This window comes from Penicillium mononematosum (genome assembly GCF_028829835.1).
Source record: "Penicillium mononematosum strain IBT 11891 chromosome Unknown utg000001l:1.0-4488741.0:1.0-4491989.0, whole genome shotgun sequence".
NCBI lineage: Eukaryota > Fungi > Ascomycota > Eurotiomycetes > Eurotiales > Aspergillaceae > Penicillium > Penicillium mononematosum.
In genome coordinates this window covers 2,096,724-2,111,560 of record NW_026643271.1, presented here as the reverse complement: position 1 = coordinate 2,111,560, position 14,837 = coordinate 2,096,724, and the positions used below count along the sequence as shown (strand labels likewise).

General features: G+C 48.4%; 8 protein-coding genes across 8 annotated transcripts; 6 read left to right on the top strand and 2 right to left on the bottom strand.

Annotated features, from left to right (window-relative positions):
- Positions 1-1,728: 1,728 nt before the first annotated feature.
- Positions 1,729-2,533, bottom strand: xgeA (putative endoglucanase; the record flags this gene model as incomplete). Its single annotated transcript, XM_057287538.1, has 2 exons — positions 1,729-2,150; positions 2,257-2,533. 2 exons carry the CDS (start codon positions 2,531-2,533, stop codon positions 1,729-1,731), a joined length of 699 nt encoding a protein of 232 aa, XP_057153621.1.
- An 860-nt stretch (positions 2,534-3,393) lies between these two features.
- On the top strand, positions 3,394-3,891 carry N7519_000759 (uncharacterized protein; the record flags this gene model as incomplete). Its single annotated transcript, XM_057287537.1, has 3 exons — positions 3,394-3,475; positions 3,545-3,720; positions 3,862-3,891. 3 exons carry the CDS (start codon positions 3,394-3,396, stop codon positions 3,889-3,891), a joined length of 288 nt encoding a protein of 95 aa, XP_057153620.1.
- A 1,780-nt stretch (positions 3,892-5,671) lies between these two features.
- On the top strand, positions 5,672-6,440 carry erg2 (C-8 sterol isomerase ERG2; the record flags this gene model as incomplete). Its single annotated transcript, XM_057287536.1, has 2 exons — positions 5,672-6,038; positions 6,103-6,440. 2 exons carry the CDS (start codon positions 5,672-5,674, stop codon positions 6,438-6,440), a joined length of 705 nt encoding a protein of 234 aa, XP_057153619.1.
- Positions 6,441-7,741: 1,301 nt separating this feature from the next.
- On the top strand, positions 7,742-8,032 carry N7519_000757 (uncharacterized protein; the record flags this gene model as incomplete). Its single annotated transcript, XM_057287535.1, has 1 exon — positions 7,742-8,032. The coding sequence occupies one exon, from the start codon at positions 7,742-7,744 to the stop codon at positions 8,030-8,032; it is 291 nt and encodes a 96-aa protein (XP_057153618.1).
- Positions 8,033-8,434: 402 nt separating this feature from the next.
- N7519_000756 (amidohydrolase family protein) lies at positions 8,435-9,493 on the top strand (the record flags this gene model as incomplete). Its single annotated transcript, XM_057287534.1, has 3 exons — positions 8,435-8,545; positions 8,607-9,340; positions 9,373-9,493. 3 exons carry the CDS (start codon positions 8,435-8,437, stop codon positions 9,491-9,493), a joined length of 966 nt encoding a protein of 321 aa, XP_057153617.1.
- A 1,830-nt stretch (positions 9,494-11,323) lies between these two features.
- On the top strand, positions 11,324-12,346 carry N7519_000755 (uncharacterized protein; the record flags this gene model as incomplete). The annotated part of the gene is made up of 1 exon (XM_057287533.1): positions 11,324-12,346. The coding sequence occupies one exon, from the start codon at positions 11,324-11,326 to the stop codon at positions 12,344-12,346; it is 1,023 nt and encodes a 340-aa protein (XP_057153616.1).
- A 931-nt stretch (positions 12,347-13,277) lies between these two features.
- Positions 13,278-13,463, top strand: N7519_000754 (uncharacterized protein; the record flags this gene model as incomplete). Its single annotated transcript, XM_057287532.1, has 1 exon — positions 13,278-13,463. One exon carries the CDS (start codon positions 13,278-13,280, stop codon positions 13,461-13,463), a length of 186 nt encoding a protein of 61 aa, XP_057153615.1.
- A 98-nt stretch (positions 13,464-13,561) lies between these two features.
- N7519_000753 (ketopantoate reductase family protein) lies at positions 13,562-14,672 on the bottom strand (the record flags this gene model as incomplete). Its single annotated transcript, XM_057287531.1, has 2 exons — positions 13,562-14,388; positions 14,471-14,672. 2 exons carry the CDS (start codon positions 14,670-14,672, stop codon positions 13,562-13,564), a joined length of 1,029 nt encoding a protein of 342 aa, XP_057153614.1.
- Positions 14,673-14,837: the final 165 nt, after the last annotated feature.

Genomic DNA, 14,837 nt, shown 5'->3' with positions numbered 1-14,837 from the left:
GTGCGTTATTATCCCTGGATTCATCCAATAGAGCCTGCTTTTGTTTTACTGTTGGTATTCGTATTCGATTTAATAAGAGATGTGATAGTATTTCGACGTTCTACATGAAAAAAATAAGGGGCATATTGAGACTATTCCAACATCCAACAATCATCCAACACACGATGCTCATCCAGGATCGCCATATATCGGGTCCACTCAATTATTCTTGATGAAACTCCCGTCTCATATCTATTGGCTCATTCCATTCCTTGAACGCGTACCAGAATAGTATTATCTATGCCACTCTACTGCCTAGAACTAGAATCAAGAACCAACAAATCCAACAATCCAACAATCCAAGTCAATCATCCCCTAAAACAGACTTCAGCTGGAAAAAAAAAAAGAAAAAGTGGCGATTTCAGGTTGGCGCGAACTCGCGTTAGTGCCCAATCACTCGAAACCTGACAGGTTTCCGATCTGACGAGACAATCCCTGTTCCTTTCTGTCAACGGCGCGAAGCGTGTTCGAGGGGAACATACCAGAAATACCTATTCAAGCCCTTTAAACCTTTAAACCTTTGAACCTTTGAACCTTTAAACCTTTAAACCTTCAAATTATCCGATTTCCACCTCACATAAGGCAGGTCACATCATTCCAATATCCCCGATCTCCTTTTTCCCCTTCCCGTCGGATCTATCAATTTCCAACTTCCCAACCTTTTATTTTTCTTCATGTGGAATGCATGCAATGTTCCGTGCATAGTATTCTTAGCGTGTGTTCCGTACTCTTAGCGTGTACTCCGTACTCTAAAAAAAGACAAACACACTGCATATGCATCTATATAAGCGCCCGTCCTCCCCAACTCTCCCTCCATTCCTCCCGCTTTCCCGCCCAGCGCTTACAATCCCAACACCATGGAAGCGCTTTTCTAAATTTATGTTACGGAGTATCCATGGATGTTCTTGTTCCATGTTATTCTTAGATTCCTCTACGCGAGCTACTCCTTTCTCACTACATACCCCGGACCCGGACCCATGCGCGGATCGTCACCCGCCCTTCCGCCCAAATCAGTGCGCGCTTTGGAATGTTGGATGTGCGAGACTGCGCCTCGTTTCAGCATGGCGTCTCGCTGTTGGTGATTTGGTTACATGGTTGGTTGAGAGTGCTCGACAACGTACATATACACTAGCAGTGGTGTTTGATGTTTTGTACTCACGTTGGTTCCATGTGGATCAGGCTACATCATTGTTATGGCGCCGTTGGGATTCTTACTACGGAGTAGAGCTGTGGAGCTAGGCGCTGCAATGGGGCGGTTTCAGGATGGTAGGGCTGTTTCAGTGTGGGCGGTTAGAGATCGTGTTGGTGAGGTGGTCTGGGGCTGAAACATTGATGCGACCGTGTGTTCGGAGTAGAAGTGTAGCAGGTTGACCCTAATGATACTAATTTTTGCAGGTGTCATCCAGTTATGACTCTATTATTAGTTGTGAGGATTATCGCCCCGATGATTTGCGGATTCAACATTGATTACATTTTCTCAATATACTATCTCCCCATCCAAGTCCAATCGCACGCTTCTGCTATGGATCGCTTGGATGCTGATCTAACAACAGAATACGACGGTACAGTGAAAATCAGCAGTACCCGACAAAGGCTCAGTACCGGCTTGCATACTTCTCAAGTATTCACTGTCATCCAGACCCTTGTCCTTAACAAGGCTCACGCTCCTGTTGCAGCTTGGCTGCTGATTTAAACAACAGAAACAGAGTACGACGGCACAGTGAAGTCAGCAGTACCAATGAAAGGCTCAGTACCAGCCTGCACAGTCTTCAGGTACTTGCTGTTGTCGAGACCCTGGTCCTTGATGAGGTACTTGAAGAAGTCCAACAGGTCACCGTCGTACTTGTTCATGGTCGACTTGGCGACGAAGCTGTAGACAGTCATCTGGCCGTTGGGACCAACCCAGACATCCCACTCGGAACCACTGATAGTGACGGTGGCGATGGCCTTGCCAGTGGACGAGATCGGGCCGGCACCACCCAGGGCCGCAAGCCAGACCATGATCTCGTACTCCTCGCTGCCGTCAGGAGTAGAGCTGAGGAACAAGTCGTACGCAACATCGGCGACGATATCGGTGGAGGAGTAGCTATTCCAGAGATGGTTAGCGGAGGCTGTTCAGATTCAAGTAGCCATGTGCAGGGTCAAAACCTACCTCCATTCCCAGGCGGACTTGATGCTGCTAACGGTGCTCAGGACCTTAGGGGGTGAAGTTCAGACCGGCGTTGGCGAAGCTCTTAACCTCGTTCTTGGCCTCGCCGCCCCACGAGTACTTGGTGTGCCACGCGATGGTGTTGCCGTTGCTCGAGTCCACGCCGGTGCACTGCTTGGCGTTGGGGTCCTTGGCGAGGTTCCAGAGGTTGTTGAAGATGGTGAAGTCGCCGGCTTTGGTGGTGCCGTACTGCTCACAGATCTCGGCGGCGCGACGGACGGAGGCGGCGTCGCCCATGGCGGCCAGAGCCAGGGAGAGGAGGGTCATGGGGGCGAAGGACTTCATTTTGGCTGTTGGAACTGGTGTTCTGGATTGATGGGAGTTGCTGTTGGTATCGGAGTTGAGACTCGTTGTGATGATAGAATTGAGTCGGGGTCTGCGGTCTGCTTTATACATGCCATCTTCTCTTCTCTCGGAGTCGTCCGTTTGTGGAATAACTTGACCTTGGGGGGGTTCGTGTTTCGTGTAGAGCACTAGGTACTCCTGTCTCACATTTGATTTGGGCGTGCTATTCGCTATCCAACGAGATCATGGAGGGACTCCACATCCTCCGGATAATACGGAAAGCTAAAAAGCTTGCATGATCCTTGTTATGCAGGACTTTATCCGTTTCACTGCGGATTGGAGAAGACAGTTGTTGTGCAGGGATTTATCCGTTCTCCCTGTGGATTTGGGAAGATCTTCGCCGTTGGCAGCGAACGTGAGACAACGGTGTCGTACACAGTGGTGGAGAATATTCTGCTTCTCGAATAATAATAACAGGACGCGTTCAAATCTGACGGGTGTTCCTGAAAGGTATCCGCTTTGGTCGAGATTTCCCCTGACTAAACTTCGGTATTTGCGAGATTTCTCCGAGGGCGAACTGACCGGATTTTCTGTGTTGCCTTGGAGAGAGACCATTGTATGCATTGTCGCAACGTCAAAATCCGTCAATAATATGGTCGAATCTAGAGTAGTTGCATAGGGGAGAATTGTGAATCAGCCACGTCGTCACTTCTGCCGGTTCTTCATGCATATGCACGTCGCCCGCAAACCAATGGAAATGCAAGCCACCTCCGCAAAAAGGGCCTGGTTTCCGATACCTCGGCTGTATATTTGTCCCAAGTCGAAGAGATCGCGGAAATCAGACCGTTCTTTAATGGGTCATGATCGACGTTCTGGCCTTCAAACCTCCAAATTCACATGTCACCACAGCCTTGGGCCAAGTGTTTTTGCCATCCTTCGACAGTCGATCTTTTTGATAATGAGCTGATTGTCTTAGACATGAATATATCACAAACATCACCATCTCTCAAGGTACTCGCTCAATCGCTCTATTTAGCCTGTATTTAGCCTGCTGGCTTCAGATCCTTGACATAGATCGACGATGGCATGGTGCTAGCGGTAGATATCAGAGCCTCAGCAAGCACGAACCACCCGATTTATCCGCTAGAACAGACAGGATCGGTCAAGGAAAGGTCCAAGAAGCTCGCGTAAGCAATTGGCGGCGGGAGAAGCTGTATCGATCTTGGGTGCACCGTATAGGTGTCGATGGAAATATTTCATACTGATGCGTAATCCAAACTCTTCCTATGTCTGTTTTGAATGGTAACCACTCAGTGCTCTAATTTTAGCGAGTCTACCGATCGCGGCACCGTGAGTAGTGAATGAGTCTATGGCTAGTAGTACTCCAAAGGGTGCCGTATAAGGACTGGAGATAGGCATGACACAAGGATGAGGGACAATGGTGAAGCAAAAGCAAAAGATAATTCTGGATTCTGGCTAGCTAAGAATCAAACAGCAAAGGAATAGGACACAAGGTTCATGACCAACAGACATGTATGAAGAAGAATCAATAAAACAAGCCCTGGTGCAGACAAACAACATGTATGGAATGAGACAAGAATCAACCAAGTAGGCCCTGGAGTAAACAAACAACCAGGCCTTAGGCAACCACGCGCTGTCAACAAACAGCAACATTGAAGGAGAGAACTGTCCTCGGAAATCCTTGGACAACAGAGAGCTATCTCCGTGTGAAAAAGGGCCAAAAATTATGCCCAGCTCCTACAGGTCAATGGAGAGCCCAGGAAAGTACAGTCTGTATCCACAGAGGCCGAGGGAGGAATGTGGTCCAAGCCTCGACATGCTTCGTGCCATTAGATAGGAACCGTGGTGCCCTATCTGTTTCAGACTAACCTGGACCGCAGCAAAGATCCGAGCTGAACTCGGGAACCACGATGTGCAATGTGGACCCGGAGAGGGTTGGGGGAAGAAAGAAGAAGAGAGAGAAATTGGGGGGGGGGGTATTTATATTTTTCCAGTAGCTGAAGGCAGGAAGGAACTGGGGTAGAGGACGAATTTTGACTAAGAGGGAAGGCACCCAAAAAGGAAGGCACCCATGACACAGGTACATGGATCGATGGAAGGCACCAGGCACCTTATCTGATACTATGCAGATGTAAGCTGCTGACCACCTGGGCAGGCAGCTTGGATATCAATACATCCATGGATGTACCCGTGGACTGCACTCGGGATGTAGATTTCTTCCAGATCAGACCTCGGGATATCCATGCATCTCAACCCTCTTGCTTATCGACTAAAACACACCAGCCAAAACAGTCAGAGTTAGCTAGGTGTGCCAGCACCGACAAACCAGACTGTCAGAAAGTCACGCTAGATAAACAGCAATAGCTCAATGACTATGTAGCTGGCATCGACTCCCACGGTCATAGATATATATCTACATAAATATGAACCTTGACAAGTCGTTATCGGGACATTTGGTTGGTCCTTCGTTCCAATCTATACCAGGCACAGTATCTTGTTCGGCACGCATCGAAGAGCTCACACAACCAATTTCTCAACAACGTCGGCTTGATCTACATCTTCATCACCACAGATGAATAAAGTTTGATATCTCTTGGCGTGGCTCTGTGAACTGCAGTAGCTTCCGCATATCAGCTACAAGATCTGACGTGAGCGATCATTGGCCTCGAATACTCGATAGTGTACAGAATACGGAGTCCCCGGGTACCGAGTAGGCAACATCGTTGAAGGAAATATCGAGAGTTGGCCAATAGAAGAGACGACAATTCGGATTGGCAGCATCCGGCATGGCCTGTTGATGGATAGTGCAAACACATGCAAACACATCTACAGACACAGTGCAAACCGTTCAATTGTACCAGCTATCACCACTATATGGCAGGTGCATGTATTGAATTAAGAAATGAGACATATTTGAGCAAGGAATAAAATCATATTCTATACTCTAATAATGAATTGACCCAAAGCGAGGGTGTGTTGATGATCGTTCAATTGTTTTAATTGTTTTGCTTTGATGCCCCACTGGGTGGATCTCCGGGGTTTTCGCCAGGGGCTGAAATTAAATTTAAATGCTCGGTTGCCTCTTTTTCCCTACAGGACCCTTCACCAGTTCCCAAGATGCCTTCCAAATCCTCCAAGTCCTCCAGCTCCGGCTGCGGCTGTCGCTGCTTCTCTCTGAAGACGCTCAGCTACCTCGCCATTTTCCTGGCCCTGTTCTCTGCCGTCTACCGATTCCTCGATGCGCGCCTGGAACAATTCTACATCTTCGACCCAGAGCACCTGCACGATGTGTCTCAGCGCGCCATCACCGCCCACGGCGAGGACACCCGCTCCATCGTCAACTTCATTGTCGCCGAGTTGGAACAGAAAGTCGGCCCCAACTACCTGAGCACCCAGGAGGAGTGGGTATTCAACAACGCCGGCGGCGCCATGGGCGCCATGTACGTGATCCACGCCAGTATCACCGAGTACCTGATCATCTTCGGTGAGTTTTCCTACGACCAAATCTACCCCCTTTCCCTTTCGCGCTTCTAACGTTTACTCTCCAGGCACCGCTATCGGCACTGAAGGCCACACGGGCCGCCACACCGCCGATGACTACTTCAACATCCTCCAGGGCACCCAGCTCGCCTACGTCCCCGGCGAGTTTAAGCCGGAGGTCTACCCGGCCGGAAGCGTGCACCATCTCGTCCGTGGCGAGGTCAAGCAGTACAAGATGGATGAGTCTTGCTTCGCGCTCGAGTACGCCCGTGGCTGGATCCCTCCCATGCTCTTCTTTGGCTACGCCGATACCTTCACCAGCACCCTGGACTTCCCTACGTTGTGGGCTACCACGCGCATCACTGCCCGTGAGATGGTCGGCAACTTGTTGCAGTTCAAGCTGTAATTGAGCATACCATTATACCATTTTGCTTCTTGTTGATATGCAGGCCTCGGTTAGATTATGAGGTCTACGCGGTATGATATGAGCATTGGTTGGGCACTTGAGGTGCTGTTTTGGCTGTAAAAGTTACTGGGCATGGTGGTTACTTAATAATTGGTACTTAGGTAGTACCGAGCACATTTTTTAATGAAATCATACGCCAAGCTTGTCGAGCTGCCTTTGTAGCACTAGTCATTGGGATTTTGCTGTTGTTTAGGAGGCTAACCTTAGCCCGAGCTGCTGCTTTTGCCGCGTCAATTATCATCCCTCAAAACACCCTGAGACATAAGGCTTTCGAAGTATGGAAATCAATACTCCAACTTCGTTTCACTAACGGTTACTAGGTTACTAGGTTACTATGTAGACTGCAAGAGATCTATATAGTTCTAGAAAAGTAGCCAGGTAGCTATATAAATGTGCTAAGACTCTGGTTCTCGAGTTCCGCAGGTGGTCAGAGTGTAATTCAGCCGTCATATCCAATCCTATCTAGGTAGAGTTAAGTGAATAAAATGAGTCACTGCACCAAAACCATATCCAAAGTCAGTTGTTTGTCAACATAAACATTTGTTGAACCGTAGATAGCAAATGAGTGGGCATCTGCATGGCTGTACAAATGGACAAATGAACAGCTCTATATAAACTTGCAAGCTGCTTGAACGTCCCCTCTTCTTCTTCATCATTCATCAAAATCAGTACTCAGCACATCATCACCACTCTATTCTCTAAGCTTTTGGTTCACGCAATAGCCCATCATGGCTGGCTATTGCGGATGCAGTTGGAAGGTGTTGACATACATGGGATGTCTTTGTCTCTTGTGCAGACTGAGCTGTTTGCTAGTTTGCTAGTTTGCTATCTCATTCTTTGTTAGTGCAGGCTTTATATACAGCCTGCTTTCCATAGATTTCATATCACCTCTCTTCTTCCCGATTTTCCCATGCTAGTGCATTTCACTAGATCTCCAGTATCGTAGCCCTCAACAGAAGGAGCCTGGTAACTGGCAACCTCAGTACCTCCCACAGGTTTCACTCAAAGCCCATGCAACCATCCTGTCCTGTGCAGCCCGTACAACTTTGACACAGACATTTGCCAAGAGATATTCTACAACTTCCCTCTTTACGATGGCGTCAGTATTGTCGGGTTCGAATGCAAAGTTGGATCTCGTCTCTTGTACAGCAAGGTGAAGACCAAGTCACAAGCTGATGCTGACTACCAAAATGCAGTGGTTCAACAGCAGACCGCTGCCGTCATGGACCATACCTCCATGAATGACGTTTTTGTCATTCGACTCGGCAACTCCCCGCTACGGGGAGATCGACATGGACATCGCTTTCGTGGGAGAGTTGAAACAAGACTCCCAGACAGACGGTATTCGCTACACATTGCCAAGCAAGATCGCTCCTCGCTATAGAGCTACGATGTCTTACAGCCAAACCCAATTATCTCCACTCGGTGTGCCAGCCAGCCTCCAAGGAATGTCCATCACGGTTGATGTTCAGATGGAGAAGGGGTTGGTAATCCGAGTGGAGATAATTGGGTTTGGCTGTAAGACATCGTAGCTCTATAGCGAGGAGCGATCTTGCCTGGCAATGTGTAGCGAATACCGTCTGTCTGGGAGTCTTATTTTCGACTTTCCCGCGAAAGTGATGTCCAAGTCGATCTCCCCGTGAGCGGGGACGTTGCCGAGTCGAATGACAAAAACGAAAGCATTGTATAGCTTTATAACTAGCCACGTCTCCGACCGCTTCCCTAGATTATCCAACGACAAGGCCGACATTTTTGCTAGGTTCATGAGTATTGTTTTCTTTTAGCCTAGGTACGAACTAGCGGTGACCTCTTTTCACAAGCGAGTTACGTCTACATATGCAGGACTACCGATTCTCAGTTCCAGGGACACATAAGCCCATCAATATCACCCACAATCCTCCCGGACATACTTCATACCCATTCGGGGATCCAAAATGGAGAGAATCGATGTTCACACCCATTGTGTGCCACCCTCGTATCGCGAGTATTGCCTGCAGAGCGAATTCGCAGGCCGAGGCCACCCAGATGGTATGCCCTCAATCCCAGTGAGTCCCTCTGAACCTGAACGACACATCAAGTTTCCATGCTAAACACAATAAAATCCAGGAATGGAGCGCCGAAGCACACATCGAACTAATGAATCAGCTAAACATCAAGAAATCAGTGCTGAGCATGTCCTCCCCAGCAACCCACCTAACCCCCGGAAACGACGAAGAAGGCCGATCCATAACCCGCCACGCCAACATCGACATGTCCAAAACCTGCGCCGATCACCCAGCCCACTTCCTCTTCTTCGCATCTCTCCCCCTCCCAGACGTGGAAGGCTCCCTTGCAGAAATAGACTATGCACTAGACCATCTTGGCGCAGTGGGGTTTCAGATCCTGACCAATTCGCACGGCATCTACCCGGGCGATCAACGCTTTAGTCGTGTGTTTGACAAATTGAGTGAGCGAAAGACCATCGTCTTCTTTCACCCGACTACCTGTCTTATCCGGCATGATGACTCCCTCGAGAAGGTGACACCGCTCCCTGGTGTCGCGGCGCCGATTATGGAGTTCATGTTCGATTCGACCCGGGCGCTTATGAGTTTGCTTACTTCTGGGACTGTGGACCGATGTCCTGGGATTACTTTCGTGGTGGGTCATTGTGGTGCGACTTTCCCTCCGATTATGGAGAGGATCGCGGAGTTCTCGTCCATGGTTCCTGGTGCAGGGGATGGGATTAGTGGGGAGAAGATCAAGCAGCTGTTGCAGACGCGTTTCTATTTTGATCTTGCGGGTGTGCCATTTCCCGATCAGATTCATGGTCTTCTACGGCTCGTTGATTCGTCCAGATTGCTGTATGGGAGTGATTTCCCTATACCCCTGCCAGGCTGGCGGAGTCTCTGGCTAAAAAAGTGGATGATGGATTGCGGAGTCTATTTGGATCGGAAACAACGGGACGAATTTTGTTGGATAATGCGCAAGATCTGCTTGGGGAAGCCCGTGAATAGCTGCAGACTGCAGGCGACTTATGACCAAGGAACCCTCCAGATTTGGAATAGAAGTACGGAGTATTGTTCCGAATATATGCATGTTTCTTGACTAGCCAATATTCTCCGGTTGGCCTCCGGAGGTCAGACCTATGGACCACACAGATCTGGACGACACATGGCTTGCGTTGTGATTGCCTGTACTACCACTTGACCTAACTCACCAACAGTACTACTTTGATTCTAACAGTGAAAATGATCGGCAACTCTTAGCTTTTTCTTTTCGGCCTGGAGAGCACCGAATTTACCCTTCCCAGTTCCGACTCACTCAGAATCCCTGGCGACACATGGGTGATCGTGAGGCATTCATAGCGTTGTCTGTATGCAGCTTATGCCTTTTGCCTTTTGCCTACATGCATTTAATGCATTTTGCCTTCACGCACTGTGTGACAGATCTCCCTTTGCTTATGGAGCATTTGTCTTGCTAGATCTTCCTAGCATTTATTCTTTGATTTTGTCAGCGAGATAGAAGGCTACGCAGGAATGAAATGATACAGGGGAAACTGTATTGGACTCTGGAGAGGAAAAGAAGAGAGAGAGGAAGCTATCTGCACTAACTACTGGAAGTCCTGGGACCCGGGCTGTCACGTGACTGCTCCAACACGTAACCAAACGGGCTAATCAGGGTTACTTCTAGCGTACAATCGCGAGCAAAAAAGTAGGGGTCTAAGGGTAGAGCTACTACTAGCGGATAGTCGCGAGTAAGTTTCCGGGTAAAAGTGGGTCTATAAAAAATCTACAGATCAGATCAACACGTAGGGTATCATACAAATAACGTTACTAGGGTTAAAAAGGCATCAGTCTCAGCAAAAGAACTAATAGAGTCTTAGTAGGAAAACCAAGCAAAGGGCTCAGAACCTATCGGCGGCACGAGAATAAAGAGCAGAGTGGAATGGCTATATTGGCATAGACTAACAGAAGACTGGAGCAGGAAGAGAGAGAGAGAGAGAGACATTAAGAGAGAAGAGACAAACAACCAGGCATGACTAGCCTAACAAACCAGGCAGTCACCCATATGACGTGACCAGAGGCTCCAACACTATTTAACATATTAGAGGCTGATAAAGTAGTGCTAAGGCTTAGCAAGATTTGCTCCTCGATGGTTTGTTGCAGGTGTACGATAATCTGGCAAATCTCTGGTTGTCACTCGTCCAGTGCTGGTTCCGGTATTGGTCAGCTCCACGGGTTCCGGGGCCGCGTGGGTCTGCTCGCTTTCCATTCGTGCATGTCTCCTGGTCCGGACCGTGGTCGTTGGTACAAGGTTTTTCGGGGTCTTCTAGATTTAGGGCGTAAATAGAGGGCGTTATCATCTTTAGTATAACTAGTACTTTTAGAGTGAAGTGAGAGCTCGCCAGATTCTCGAGGCGCTCTCCAGCTCTAGTGCTGTGTTTGATTTGTTTGCATTCCCATGGAAAATCCTAATACAATCACGAGACTTGGAAGGCACCTATCTATTAAAAGTAAACCGTGGTACTGAGATCGTTACAGGAAAGTTTGTATCTTTAGACTATCTTTAACATGATCTAGCGTATCTTGGCAGTGGAACTAGAGGGTCACTCGAAGAGTGTGTTGATATACTGTGAAGGGGGTGACTGACTGGGGTGAAGGTGAGACCTGCCAAGCCACTAGTATTACCTAGGGGTTTGAAACCGGAAACCTGTCAATATTACCGCTAATTACCTTAGAATATTATAGGGTCCTCAATCTCTTAGCCGCGGCTACATAATATGGTACATCCCCCTCAGTTCACGAGTATCTCGTCCACATGCAACATTCTTACATCTCGGAATCATGTCATTTACACAACTTCCCCCAGAGATACTCATTCAAATTGCGTCTGCGATTGATAACGAATCCGATCTTGCTTCTTTCGTCCAAGTCAATCGTGGTATATACCAAACACTCATATCACAATTATACGTACGCAATGCAAAGGATTCAGGCGGATCAGCTATCCACCGTGCAGTACATTCAGGAAATTGTTTTACCTTAAAGAGAGCCCTCCAAGCTTGGACAGATACTAAGAGCCCCGCCGAATTACCGTCTAAATCGGGCCGCTACTCGCCTTTACTTATAGCAGCGATCAAAGGCAACTTAGCCATAGTAAAGATACTCTTAGACTATGGAGTCGACCCAAATGTTCGGGACCCGTCAAAGTGTACGCCCCTTTACCAAGCTAGTGCACATAGTCATACAGCGGTGGTTGCGACGCTCCTAGCACATCCGAAAATCAAAGTGAACGCCTACTCCACGGGCCGAATAACTCCAATAAACGCCGCTGCACGAAACGGCCATGCTGAAATTGTGAAGATGTTACTATCCTCTGGTGCTCACGCAGGCTTTGCGCGAAAAGGTGGACCGACCCCTCTTCATGGCGCTATCCTGAATAAACAGCCTGGGTTGGTTCGTCTGCTTGTGAATCGGAAAGACGTAGATCCTAATGTGCCCTTTTTGGACTCTACTTCTTCGGATCGTACTCCATTGCACATCGCGGTCGACACAAATGAAGAGGAGCTGGTTGAGATTCTGCTTACAGATAAGCGGATTGATCCAGACTTGACGGCCCGCCCGGTTTCCCAAACACCCTTGCTAGACGCTGCATTGAAAAACAACGAGGCCATGGTGCGCCTGTTATCTGAGGCTGGGGCAAACAAAGAGATCCGGGATTCTACAGGTCTCTCACCTGCCATGTTGCTTGATGCGCCAAGTGCAGAGGCTCGCTATCAACTCATTCAAGACCGGTCATTGTTAATTTCAGATCGTTCAAATCGTTCTCTTCGGGTTGGTATGCTCATACGAGATCGCATGCATTAGGCATACTTCCAGGTTGAGTTTTGTCTCGGATTCTATGTGTTGATGAGAACATGTTAGCATCTTCCCTGGAAAAGACCTATAATGATGATGGGGGTGGCTAGTTCCTTTGAGTCTGTCCCTTTACATTCCATCCTCTTTTTAAACACAATTGAGATTTAGCCGCATTGAATTTAGCATAAATTAGCAAAGTACACGTAAAAAGCAATTGAAATGCTTGTGGTGTACTTATATCTTTGTCTCGTCTCACACTGATCTCTAGACACTAATCGATATCCATAGCGTCATCATCATCATCAATCTCCATACCATCACCAGCGTCGTCCCCAGTATATCCATCGACATATTCCCCTGGGTCAAGCTTGATTATAGAATTAGCCTGGATCTGAAGGGCATCGCAAAGCGATCGAATCAGCATTGATCTCACTCTCAAGAGTACCAATGTTGCTCAACAAGCTGATCAACAAGCTGTATCGGCTTAGCAGGCTGCCGAGCAAGCTGTCTTATATGAACAAACTGCCGAAAAACCTCATGAACAAACTGGATTTGCTGGATCAGCAGTCTTAATGCCAACACGCCAGCTGCGTTCAGGCATCGACCGGGTGCTACATTCCGGATCATCCTGGCACATATGTTCGAACAGAGATCTGTTTATCTCATACAGAACAACAAACCCGGTGAAGGCCCTGGATGGGATTCCAGCGCATGTCAGAAAGCTAGAGCAGATGGTATTAGAGATACCATACTTCTGATGCGGAAGCCAGATGGATCTCGCTATAAATTGCAAGTGCACTGCTTGTACAAGCTAGGAAACAGATTCAATTTGCTCAGCTTCTCGCTATCCGACAGCAAAAAGGAATCAGTTGGACACCGGATGATATGATCATACGAGATCGAAACAAGGCCGCCATTGGCTATACATTCCTAGGAATGAATGGACGCCCCTTTCGTTGAGCTCGCAGATGAGCGAATCCAGTTCTTTACAATCATCGGCCCCGCAGCTCGAGCTAAGCAAGCAGTTCCTCTTTACCAGCACGGTGAGTCGATGGCATTGAAAAGCTTCAAGGAAGGTGGCTGCACCGTCGTGTCCGAGCTTCTCGGGTATAGCGAAACTGTTTAAAGCAATGATGGACTCGTGCCAGCGGGGTAGATCATATAACTCGTATTAATGGGGCTGAATGTTGTTAGCTTTAAACCCAAGCAGGTCTAGACAGACGACTATATCAGATCTACTTTTGGCACTTCCTTCGGCTCAACAATCAACCCTCTTGCAGCCAGCAGTCGTGCCTGAGTGAGCTTCAGAAACCGGTAAGTGTTATCCAAGACCGGTGTCTGTATACCCTTCGCCCTCGCAACGCGCAAAGCATTTCCCAGAATGACCTCCACCTCCATAGGATTCCCCTTATCCACGTCCACCAACATACTAGGCCGGAAAGACAACTCGATCGGAGTAACATCGATCATCTCATCCACAATACCAGGCCCGAGATCATATCCATCCGCCTTAGCAATGGCCGCCATCTCCGCCATACCTGGTCTAATCAAACTATGCTCGCCGCCGAATCGCCTCACCGCAGCACTGTCAAGCTGAGTGATAGCGCACATGGGATTGAAAATCCCATTCCAGATCACCTTCCGCCAGCGATAGAAGACGATATCATCGACGACGTTTGCATCGACGACTTTGCTTCCGTTATAGATTGTCGCGAACTCTTCGAGCTTGGCGCGCTCGAATGCTGAATCCACGGTTGGGTTGTGAAATGCGCCAATGTGGAAATAGTCGTGGTCGTCGTGTACCACGTGTCCGTTGTGTTCGTGTGCGCCGAGGAACGTCGGCGCTGATAATACCACGTTCGTGGGGAATGCTGCGACTATTGGTGGTTCGATATACAGACCGTTTTGGAATAGGACGATCGTTGTATGCTCTGGGGTTATGGCTGGTGCTATGATCTTGGGGATGTTGTTCACTTCGGGGATGTTCTTCATCGTGACAATCACATAGTCGAATGGGGTGTTGGGATCTGCTAGGGGGACAGCATTGAGGACTATGTTATATGTTAGCTTTGGACTTACAGGACTAAACTAACTAGCTGTTTTTCGACTTGGAAGGTTTCAAGGGTTACGTACTTGCGCTTGGTCTCCAGGACGATAATTTTCCGTGGTCGATGGACTCGATTTCGAATCCGTGCTGGACAACTTGTTCATAGTTGGATCGGAGAACAGCAGTGACAGACGCCTGTCCAGATCTTTCGAGGGCGACGCTGACCATTGTCCCCACACCACCTGATCCGATCACCAACACCCGGCGCTTTGGCGTATCATGGGACATGCTGGGCTGGTGACTCTAACTGTGTCAAGAATTTCACTTTGCAAAATACTTAGGGATAAAATGGCACTATGATCTGAAATTATAGTCAACACCCCACCAAGGCCGATGGAGCAAGTCCGACCTCGGGATGCATTTGATTAGCTCGGGACTTCTTCCCCTCTTTAT